This window comes from Ochotona princeps, chromosome 5 (assembly GCF_030435755.1).
Source record: "Ochotona princeps isolate mOchPri1 chromosome 5, mOchPri1.hap1, whole genome shotgun sequence".
Taxonomy (NCBI): domain Eukaryota; kingdom Metazoa; phylum Chordata; class Mammalia; order Lagomorpha; family Ochotonidae; genus Ochotona; species Ochotona princeps.
This window is the reverse complement of record NC_080836.1, coordinates 76,564,384-76,576,744: the sequence shown is the minus strand read 5'-3', so window position 1 is coordinate 76,576,744 and position 12,361 is coordinate 76,564,384. Positions and strand designations below refer to the sequence as shown.

The 12,361-nt window shown below is 36.4% G+C and overlaps 1 protein-coding gene across 14 annotated transcripts in view; it reads left to right on the top strand.

Moving 5' to 3' along the window:
* The window catches only part of C2CD6 (C2 calcium dependent domain containing 6), a 109,534-nt gene that overhangs the window by 68,446 nt on the left and 28,727 nt on the right, over positions 1 to 12,361 (top strand). For 12 of the 14 annotated variants that reach the window (XM_058664825.1, XM_058664824.1, XM_058664836.1 and 9 more), the window contains one exon: positions 9,818 to 9,860. In XM_058664825.1, the coding sequence (XP_058520808.1) occupies positions 9,818 to 9,860 (43 nt within the window). Of the gene's footprint in view, positions 1 to 30; positions 202 to 4,892; positions 5,094 to 9,817; positions 9,861 to 12,361 lie in introns of those variants that run through there. The other 2 variants (XM_058664831.1, XM_058664832.1) reach the window with 2 other exon arrangements.

Genomic DNA, 12,361 nt, shown 5'->3' with positions numbered 1-12,361 from the left:
TACCATTCCCTACTACTCATCAGTTATGCTGTGCCCAGAAGAGTGCTCTAATCTTTTAAAAGTCAACGAAGGAAAAATATCAAGATAAGATTCAACAATCATGTACAGCATAAATAATCAGAAAATCAGGAGTGGAGCAGAGCTGCTTTAATCTAATGAAGGGCTTATGCAAACTCCTTACTGTTTCTGATCCAAAAATAGGTAAGATGAAGTATTAGGATTAAAACATTTCGGATAGAAGGTAAATATGTGGTTGTTTTCTCTATTCTAGCTGTAAAGAGCTAAAGAAAAACTTTAAGATACTATATAATTGGTATCAAAAGTATTCAAAACCTAGAAATAAATCTGACAAAAAATTTATACCTGAGCTTGAAAAAAATCCATAAAATTACTGCACAAAATTAAAGAAGAGATATGCCATGTTCAAACATTAAAACACAGGGGGTGCAACAAAAAACAGAATGGAAAGGGTTATTGAACTTACAGTTTGTATGATGACTTCCTTATATTAGAGAGTACATAGATGGTATTTGTCCTTTGGAGATTGACTTATTTCACTGAGCATAGTGGTCTCTAATTGGGACCATGTAGTTGCAAATGATATAATTTCATTTTTAAATGGCTAAGTAGTATCACGTGGAGTAGATGTACCACAGTTTCTTTATCCACTCCTCTTTGGATGGGCATCTGGGTTGTTTCCACATCTTTGCTATTGTAGATTGTGCTGCTGTAAATATAGGATTACAGATTTCTTTCTCACATGCAGATTTCATTTCTTTTGGATATATTCCTACAAGTGGGATAGCTGGGTCATATGGCAGGTCAACTTTCAGTTCTCTTAGCATTCTCCATACAGATTTCCATAGTGATTCTACTAACCTATGCTCCCACCAACAGTGAAGGAGGGTACCTCTCTCCCCACATTCAGGCCTGCAGGTGTTGTTAGTAGAGTTCTGAATGTAGGCCAGTCTCACTGGAGTTAGGTGGAACCTCAATGTGGTTATCTTTTTATTTTATTTTATTTTTATCGGAAAGTCAGATATACAGAGAGGAGAAGAGACAGGGAAGAAGATCTACCCGCTAATGGTCTCTGGGTGCAGATTTAGGTTCTTGATCCATTTAGAGCTGATTTTTGTGTAAAGTGACACATGGGAGTCTTGCTTCTTACTTTTTGCAGGCTGCTATCTGATTTTTCCAGCAGTGCTTATTGAAGAGACCAGACTTTTTCCTTGGATTATTTTCAGTTCTCTTGTCAAAGATTAATTGGTCGTACATGCGTGGACTCCCTTGTTGGATTTCTGTTCTGTTCCATTGACCTTCTGTTTCTGTACCAGTACCAGATTGGTTTTGATGACCACTTCTCCATAGTACGTATTGAGGTCTTGGAGTTGTGCTTCCTCCTGTTTGATTTTTATTCTTCAGGATATATTTGGCTATTTGTGGTCTCTTGTGCTTCCAGATGGACTTTTGTATCATTGTTTCTATTTCTGAGAAGAATAGTGTTGAGATTTTGATTGGAATTGCAATGAATCTGTATAATACTTTTGGTAATATGGACTTCTTGATGATGTTGATCCTACTGATCCAGATACATGGGAGGTTTCTCTGTCTTTTAATGTCTTCTATTTCTTTTTCTTCTTCTAAATGCTTTGTAGTTTTTGTTTTTCGGAATGTTTTGAGATGTTTTTTGGCTCCTCTCCACAATTTTAAAATTTCTATCTTAGCCATGAAGTTATTTGTGTATACTAGTGCCATCACCTTATGTTCATTAATTTTGTATCCTGCTGTGCTTTCAAATTCTCTTATGAGTTCCAAGTCTCTTGATTGAATCTTTTGGTTCTCCTATGCAGGGAATCACAAACAGGGATATTTTTAATTAATCAGTTCTAATTTGAATTCCTTTGTTTTTCTTGACTAATAGCTCTGGCGAGGACTTCCAATACTATGTTGAATAACAGTGGTGAAAATGGAGAGTTCTAAGCATTTAGAACACAGAACTAAATATTTAGTGCCAGATCTCAATCGAAAAGCTTCCAGTCTTTCCCCATTTAGTATGATGCTGGCACTGAGTTTTTCGTATATTGCTTTGATTGTATTATAGAATGTTCTTCTATGCCAATCTTGCTTAAGGTTTTAGCATGAAGTGGTATTGTATGTTGTCAGATGCCTTCTCTGCATCTATTGAGATGATCATATGGTTTTTATTTTTTGATTTGTTGATGTGATAAATCACATTTAGTATTTGCAAATGTTAAACCATCCTTGTATAGTAGGGATAAATCCCAGCTGGTCCAGTTAGATAATCTGCCTTAAGTACTGCTGGATCCTGTTGACTAGTATTTTGTTGAGGATCTTTGTGTCTATGTTTATCAGGGATATTGACATGTAGTTCTCTTTTTCTGTTGCATCTCTATCTGGCTTTGTTGTTAAGCTGATACTGGCTTCATGGAAAGAGTTTGGAAGAATTGCCTCCTGTTCTATTGTTTGGAATAGCTTGTGGGGGATTGGCATAAGTTCTTGAAACATTCTGTAGAATTCAGCAGCAAAACCATCTGATCCCAGGTGTTTCTTGGGTCAGAGGGATTTGATTGCTGATTTAATCTCAGTCTTTATTATAGGTCTAATTAGATTATTAATTGCCTCATGATTCAGTTTTGATAGATTGCATGTGTCCAAAGATCTATCCATTTCTTCTAGGTTTTCTAAAATGTTGACAAACAGTTGCTTGTAATAATTCCTAATAATTCTATGTATGTCTAAGATGTCTGTTGTTATATTTCCCTTTTCTCTCTGATCTTATTGATTTGTATCATCTCCCTCCTCTTTTTAATTAGTTGGGCCAGTGGGTGTCTATTTTGTTGAATTTCTCAAAGAACCAGCTCTTTGATTCTTTGATTTTATGCATTGTTCTTTTGATCTCTATTTTTTCTCCCTTATTTTGGTTATTTCTTTTTTCCTGCTAATTTTGAGATTGTTTTGCTGCTAATTTTCTAATCCTTCAAATGTAAGATTAGCTCATTTACTTGTTACTTTTCTGATTTCTTAACAGGAACATTGATTGAGATGAGCTTTCCTCTTAACACTGCCTTGATTATGTCCCATTAGTTTTAATATGCTTTGTTGATGCTTAATTTGTTTCAGTTTCTTATTTCCCTTTTGATTTCCTCTATAACCCATTGTTAATTTAGCAGCATATTATTTAGGTCTTTGCATGTCTAATTGAATAATTTGAGTTATTGGTTTCCAGTCTCACTCCATGATGGTCTGAGAAGATGCATAGTATAATTTCAGTTTTTAAAAATTTGTTTGTTGCGACCTGGCACAATAGCCTAGTGGCTGAAGTCCTCACCTTGAATGCACTGGGATCCCCTATGGGCGCCAGTTCTAATCAGAGCAGTCCCGTTTCCGATCCAGCTCCCTATTCGTGGCCTGGGAAAGCAGCCAAGGATGACACAAAGCCTTGGGACCCTGCACCCACGTAGGAGACCTAGAAGAGGCTCCAGGCTCCTGGCTTCAGATTGGCTCAGCTCTGGCCGTTGCAGCCACTTGAATATCAGATGCAAGATCTTTCTCTCTGTCTCTCCTCCTCTCTGTATATCTGTCTTTGCAATAAAAAAAAAATAACCAAATCTTGTTTAATTAACTTTTTTGGCGGACTATAACATGATCAGTCCTGGAGAAAGTTCCAAATACTGTTGAAAAAAAGTGTACTGTCTGTATGATGAAAAGTTCTGTGGTTATGATTTAAGTTCATTTGCTCTAGTGGCTGAGTGAGCTTTATTGTTTCCTTGCTTTTTAAAATCAAGTATTGGAAAGCATTTATTTTTTATTTATGCAAGGAGAACAGATTTCATGTATTTCCTATATGCCCCTGCCTCCCTCCTCTTTTCTTCCTTTTTATTTTTTATGTAATGTACTTTTAACTTACAGTAACAGATTTAATTCTCCACTAAATAATTTACATGTAGAAAGTAGAGAGACCACTTTTCTGTAGGAACAGAGCCGAAGACTATAAAATTAATCAAATCTTGAAATGTGAATCTCACTCATATACATTCTTTTTTTAACTCTACATAAGTAGCTATTACAAATCAGACTAAAAATAGAACATTGCATATCATAGAGTCTATGCTGCAACTACTAAATTCTGCCACTATAGATTAATTTCATGTATGGACAATATGTAGCTAAATGATTTTGGCTGTGTCCCAATAATACTTTATTTTTGAAAGATAAAGTGGAGGGTCTGGTTTAGTTTGCATGTAGGTCACAGGATGTCATCTTGTGTTTTAAGTGGAAGCTAGTAATGTGACATGTTGGCAATATATGCAAAATAAAATGTGTAACAATAATGTCACAAAGGTTGAAAATGAGAAATAAATATTGATGTGAAATTATCACATACATAAGAGGAATTTTACAATCATATTCTTAGTAATGCATACATGCATACCTAGATATATACTATGTATTAAATATAGTCATGTACCACATACCAATGTTTCAGTCAGTGATTCATCATACTTAATAGTGGTCTGTCAGGCTGGGTCCAGGACCTTGACGGAGAAGGGAGAGGTGCTCGGTTCTTGAACTCCATCCCACAGTTCACTGTCTGCATGTTAGATGGACCTTGAAAATGCCAAGACAACCAAGGAGAAGGAAAAAAAAAATAATAAAAAGTCCAAGCCATTTCCCCTAAAGCCAGAGTCCAGGTGGACACTCCACTTCCCTACCTCTTCAAGGGGCAGTGCTTTCCTATCACTTAGCTTTGAATAAAAATTCTGTTATGCTTGCACTTGTTTCCTGGCTTTTTATTTCTATAGAAAGCCGAGGAAAGAACCCACTGAGCTTCACCAATAGCAGTCTCATAAGATTATTTTATTACATGGACCCAAAATGGCTGAATAGGGTAAAGCTGTACTAACTACAGCTGCCCTGGAATAAAACAACAGCAGCAAAAACAGCAACAATATTTCCAAGGGTTTAACTGACAGAAATACTCAGTGGAGGTGTAACAAAGAATCAAGACTCCATGGTACAGTGAGGAAAGAGGCCAGAGACACAGCAAAGGCTGGATGCACAGCTAAATTAAAGTAAGGAAGAAGCTGCCCTGCCCCCTGCCCCCTTTTAACACCTCGCTCTTCCCACACCAGCAGTTTTGGTGGAGGGAGAATTCCATAGTCACCCACTGGCTAACTTCAACCTGGCAGGCAGCTAACAGGAGTCTGAGAAACTGCTGGCCCCTAAAAAGCCAGATTGCCTCCCTACCCTCCCTAATCCCGGCAGAATTCTGGGCTTGCCTGTGATTCGTTGCACATCTTGTCTCTGCACTACTGCTAACAGAAGCAGTCAATCAAGGCAACTTGGGGGCAGAGGTCAAACTCCTTGCATTCTGCAACAATAGGTGTTTGGGGCATTAGCCTTGGAGCTATGGTCAACTGTTCTACGTGAGCTAAGCTTTTGTAGCAGTCTTTAAAAAATCTGCTCCCATCTTGGGAAATATGGGTAATGAGCCCATTGGACCTCGAAATTCCAGGATTGCAACAGTCTGTTGCTGGGAGATGAATACAATCTAGGGACGTTGATGTTATAAGCTGAAGCACCAGTTTCATTCTTCTACAAGAACTGCAGAAAGGCCCATTCCCATCACGCAATCCTAGAGTCACAGAAATAGGTAACAACAAGCTCCATCATCATTCAGGGTTGCCAGTGGGACAAGGGTACAGCCCCTTTGTCTCCCTGAGCACCGAAAACTAGGCCATGGCCATCACAATCCCCAGTGTGACACAGAACTCCGGGAGCTACACACTGTAGGTTATTCACATTCATTTCAAAATCATGCTTCTAGCTCTATGAACTACAGAACCCTCGTTCTAATTTTGTCAGTATCACTGAAATCTACTTGGTGCATCCCGGAAATAACTTACTTGCATTCTATCTCTAGTCTCAACTCTTGAGGAGGGAATGAACCCTGTTCCAGTTTTACAGTCTGACTACAAAGGTAGAGATGCTAGGACAAGATAGTGGCTTGAATACTCACTCACAGTATCACTTTAGAAACAAATGGCATTGATTTGTGGCTCAGCTGTTCCACTTCCCATTCAGCTACCTGCTTGTAGCCTGGGAAAGCAGTGTACCATATAATGCAGATGTCAATGTAGAAACGTAAGAAACAAGATTGCATTGTACCTCCAAAAGGGCACAGTAGCTTTCCAGAATTAGATCCTGATTTGAAGGAAATCTATGAAATGCCAGAATTAGGATTCAAAATAATGACAAGGAAATCCAGTGTGATACAAGAGAATTCAAATAGATTAAAGAAATGAGGAAATCAATGACATGAATGAAAATATTAAGAAGACCAAAATTGTAAAGAAGAACCGAATATTTTGGAGGTCAAATCTACAATCAATGAAATTTAAAAATGACTGGGTTTTAATAGTAGAATAGACCAAGTGGTGAAAGAAATTTCTGACCTTAAGGGCGAGACTTTCAAGTTAATTTGATGGAACAAAAATAAAAAGAATGAAGAAAATGTACATGAAATTTGAGATACCATTAAATAACCAAATATTCATAGTATAGGTATTCCTTAAGTAGAAGAGAAGAAAAAAGGTGTTGAGAACCTGCTAAACGAAATAATGGCTGAAAACTCCCCACGTCTTGAAAAAGACTTGGACATCCAAATCAAAAAAAGATCTACCCTGAGACACATTGTAGTCAAATTTTCAACAGTTAAGGACAAGGAGAGAATAGTGAAGAGAGTTAAATTGTCAAGATACATACACGTATAAAGGAAAACCAGTTAGACTAGCTCTAGTCTTCTCAGGGGAAACACTATGGGGCAGAAGAGAGTAGGATGATATGTTCAAGGTCTTAAACTGGGTAAAAACCCTCTATGCAAAGAATACACTTCAAAATTATAAGGACTATGTGTAACAAACCAATAGCCAAAATCGTACTGAATGAGGACAGATGAAAGCATTTCCCCTTAGATTAGAAACCAGACAAGGATGTCCATTTTTGTCACACTTAATCAATATGGTACTGGACTATTTAACAAGAGAAATCAGGAGAAAAGAAAGAAGAGACACTAAAATTAGAAAAGAGGCAGTCAAAATATCCTTGTTTACCAAAGACATGATGTTTGCTGTACATGGAAAAACAAATACTCCATAGGGCCCGGCGGCGTGGCCTAGCGGCTAAAGTCCTCGCCTTGAACACACCAGGATCCCATATGGGTGCCAGTTCTAGTCCCGGCTGCTCCACTTCCCATCCAGCTCCCTGCATGTGGCCTGGGAAAGCAGTCGAGGACGGCCCAAAGCCTTGGGACCCTGCACGTGTGTGGGAGACCTGGAAGAGGTTCCTGGTTCCCAGCTTCGGATCGGCACAGCACTGGCCGTTGTGGGTCACTTGGGGAGTGAATCATGGGACAGAAGATCTTCCTCTCTGTCTCTTCTCCTCTCTGTATATCTGACTTTGTAATAAAAATAAATAAATCTTTTAAAAAAAACCACAAATACTCCATAAAAGAGCTGTTAGAACTGATAAACCATTTCAGTACAATTCCAGATTGCAAAATAGCTTTTTAAATACTAATAATGGACTCACTGAAACAGAAGTTAAGAAAGAAATCTCATTTAGTCATCACAAAAATAATCAAACACTTAGGAATAAATTTAGACAAAGTAATGAAAGATCTTTAAAATGAAAACTATAAAACATGGAAGCAGGAACTCAGGAAGAATACAAAAAAGATATTCCTGTCTCATGGATTAGAAGAACCTGTATCATTAAAATGCCCATACTAGATAAAGCAATTCACAGATTCAAAGAAATCCTATTAAAATACCAATTACATTTTTTACAGAACTAGTAAAAACAATCCAAAAAAATCATTTGGAATCACAAAATACATAGACTAACATAACAGATCCTAAGGAGGGTAGGGATCAAGTTAGAGGCATTACAATATCTAATTTCAAAACATATTACAAAACAATAGCAAGATGGTACTTGCATAAAAACTGACATATAGATTGATGGAGCAGAATAGGGATCCCAGACATTAATACACATATATGCTACCAAATGATTTGTGACGAAAGTACCCAGTCTATACATTGGAACAAGAATGATCTCTTCAGTGAATGATGCTGGAAAAACAGAATTATATATAAAAAGGAATAAAATTTTTTCCATACTTCTCACCATATAAAAAAATTAACTCAAAATGGGCCAAAGACCTAAGTTTATGAAATGAGACAATGAAATTCCTAGAATAAAGTGAAGAAATTGAGTAAATGACCACTTCTTCAACTAAGGTCCCTAAAATTTAGGCAACCAAAGAAAATCTAGACAAATGGGATTATATCAAGCTAAGAAGTTTCTGTATAATAAAGTGATGAATAAAATGAACAAATATCTAGCAGGATGGAAAAAATATTTTTACAAACTTCCCTTCCAACAAAATATTAATATCCAGAATATATCAACAATTTAAACTCAACAACAAAAGTTGTGTTGAGAAATGAGCAAAAGCCTCACCTTTAGGCAACTGCCCAGGTTGCCTTGTACCTAGGCAAAGCTTACAATGTTGAGAGAAAAGCAGCCAGTAGCTGACAGGCATTCTGGGCCTGGTTAATGATAAACTTGTGTTAACTATACCAGTGTGCCAGCATAGTTGCCTATACATTTTTTGTTCAAGATATGTGGAGAAGGCGGGGAATGCTGGGCCGGGTACCTGCACTTTACTATATTATTGCTAAACTGGGATCTTTTAGCTTTTTACTTGTTGATCTCTTATTTAGTTGAACATTAATCCTTTGACTAGAATGCTAATTAAAAATGTTACCTCAATGGGGTGAGAGGGAACTTGGGAATGGAGAGGGGAAATCCCAGAGCGTATGAAACTATCATATGACAATTATAAAAAATAATTTAAAAAGTGAAAATGAATGTTACCTCAAAAACTAGAAAAGGAGGAGAGAGGGAGCTAAGAAGGGAACATTGTTACATCCTTGGAGTTGCATCCGTGTGCTACACTATGTTTTTTTGTATCAATATTAACATGAAAAATAAAGAAAAATTATTTTCCCTAATCACATGATAGCTGTTTTAATGCATGCAAGTACATATTAAGATACAACAACAACAAAAGAACCATCTCAAAATAGCCCTGTTTACACATAACCTAGTAACAACTCTAGGTATACTAAGGAGTTAAGAAGTAAATAAAAATAAGAAGTAAAGTTAGACTGTGTAGGTAAATCCAGATTAATAAACATGTGATCTTAGTGATTGGGTGATCAAATTAAACAAGTAATTGATACACAGTCATTTGAGAACATAAAGTAATTGAAAATTCAAATGAAATAAAAGATAAGTAACTAGAGAAAAGGAGTTCATATTTTCAATTTATACAGAATTCTTAACAGTACATAAAATCAGAAGTATACCAGTTGGGTAAAATTGGGAAGCCATATTTTAAGTATATTCTTTGATATTAATCTTGTTCTTAATTTGTTTAATCTTTGAATTACTATTTTTGATTCCTGGGGCTTGGTGGATGAGAAGAGGCTAATGATGTGCACTGCTAATATCATGTCTTTTCTTTTACCATTCAGTATGTCCTACTTTCAGCCTCCTAACAAAATACTTCCACAATGCATGTGTCTTACCTCTTCCCAGTTGTGCTGGATAAATCATAATGGATGATTTTTCTCCTATAAAAGCAAATAGTAACATATAGTCATCAAAATGTTAAGTTTAAAATTATGTTTATTACTTTTTCTACTCATTTCTCTCTTTTTTTAAGAATAACTCAGAAAAAGAAAATATAACATTTCCTTACTTTCAAGGTAAGTTGTTTCTGTATATAACATTATAATTTTTAAGTATCCAGTGAAATTGAGAATACAAACTCACATAATTACAAAAATTTCCTTCAAGAATTATGCTGTTTGTGTATATATAATGTAAAATATGTATGTATATGTGTATATGATGAATAAGTCATTTATTTTTTTATAAATAAGCCATTTATTAATTTGCTATTTGTGCTTTCAACTTTTTCTGTCCTCTAGGTAAAATTAATATGAAGGTTTTTAATAAATCAGGAGGCAGTATCAGTAACTTAAAAGGTGATAATCAAAATATTTAACAACAAATATACTGTGAGCATGGAAAATCAGATTACGTGATACTGTTGGATCAAGTATCTGGAGGCTTCTCGCTGTGTTGTGACAGCATTAAGGGATGGGGGCGCATTTCCGAGGGACTCAGGGCAATCAAGGCAATGAATGTAAAGTGACATGTCTTCAGGCAGCAATTTTTTTCTTACCAAGTGATAAAGAAATTTTTTGATATTCTAACAATTGGAACAATGATAGTTGTGCAGTGACTGTTTATCCACATAGAAGATAATAGAACAATCTAATCAGAATGAGGAGAAGATAGCTGCCTAACTCTAGGACACTTGTTATAGAAGCAAGATAAGTAAATGGTCACATCTCTAAGTAACATACAAGCATTCTTAAGTTGTGGAGGGTGATCTCTAATTAAGGATTTGTGGCAAAAATAATCAGATGAAAATGTGACTGGCATGTATAGTTTTAGAACAAAGTCACCAAGTGGTAAATCAGGCTTAACTCAAAAGTGAAATGCAGGATGTTAATATGATTATAATGTAGCACTTTTAACATAGATGTATTCGGACACTCATTTATGTGATAACAAGTGCTAAAGACACACATTGGTTTATAGGAAGCCATTTTTGTAACATAGAATGTTAGTTTCAGAATAAGTATTTTAAATATCAGGAAATGTTAAAGTTTGCTTAATTAAGAAAAACAAAAAGACCATTTGGAAAAATTTAGCATTAAAAAGACATCTTTATAGAGATTACAAAACTTGGCATCTGTTATATTACATTGCTACAGTTGGGTATATTTTCCCAAAAGCACATGTTGAATACTTACTCTACAGTACAATGGTTGTAGGAAGGGCTTAATGAAAGGTAGTTGGGCCATTGAAGATGGAGAGAATGGATTAACTCCATTATCATAGGAGTAGGCTTGTTAGGAATAGGTTCATTATTCAAGGGTAGGGTAGTGGATCTCTTTTTCCCGTCTCTGTCGCCATTCTGCCTAGCTCCATGTGATGATACATGAGGACCCTTACCAGATGATCTTGGATTTTCCAGCTTCCAAAAACAATAAGAAGCGAAATTCTATTCCTTAGATATTACCCAGTCTCAGGTATTCTGTTATGGCAGTACAAAACAGATTGAGACATAAAATTGGAATGGAGCAGTAGGGTTGTTGTTGTAAGCAAAAACGTAAAAAATGTGGAAACATCTCTGGAATTCAGTAATGGGTAGAGGATGTCAGAACTTGGAACGGCAGGCTCACAAAATTTTAGATAGAGCATTGGTGTGATTCTGTTGGGCCCTCAAGGGAAGAGAACTGTAGGAAAAGTCTGAAATGTTTTGAAGATTACTTATGTAGTTCACACCAATGCTAGAAATTTGGGTGATAAAGGAAATTCTGATAAAAATCTCAGAAGAAAGGAGCATCAAGGCACTGGAAAATGGACTCAAAGTCAACTTGTAGGGTCAGTGCTGTGATACAATGAATTAAGCTGTCATCTGCAGTAATATCCTGCATCAGAGTATTAGTTCAGGTTCTAATCAAGATCCCTGTGAACGTGCCTGGAAGCATAGCTGAAGATGACACAATGACACAGATGAAACTTGGCTTTAGCCTGACTCAACCCTAGCAGCTGTGACCATCTTAGGAGTGAACTAGCACATGAAAGATCTCCCCCCTCCCCAACTCTCTTTATTAGCCAGTTACTTGACTTTTCTGTGAGAAAGAATTCAAGAGTAAAGAGTGATATAAATAGTAAGCAGCAAGTATTTATTAAGAAAAAGTATATTGTTCAGCCTCATTCACAAGAGAGTGCTCATCTCTGAATGTCCTTAATGTGATACTGGTTGTATAATGAATGGGGAGGTACATCCTAATAACATGGAGGAATATTTGTGAATTTTCTGGAAAGTAGTGAATATTTCCAGAATCTGACTGCCTTTTGCCTTCTTTTTATATCTGATGTCTCCTGTCGATGGTGGCTAGTAGGTGTGTAATGTATTGCAGTGAGCGTAAAATGAGCTATAGGTCAATCTAGGTCTTTCTTGGCTCCCTACACAGGTATGAGCCTCGCTTAGGCATGAGATCTGTTTATCTCCAGAGCTGCAAGAAGAAACAAATCCATGTATTGCAGCCAGTGAGGTATAACAGCTGTCTTAGCTGCTTTTCCTGCCTCCCTGTCTCACAGACTATGAGAATTGAAGTACCTACTG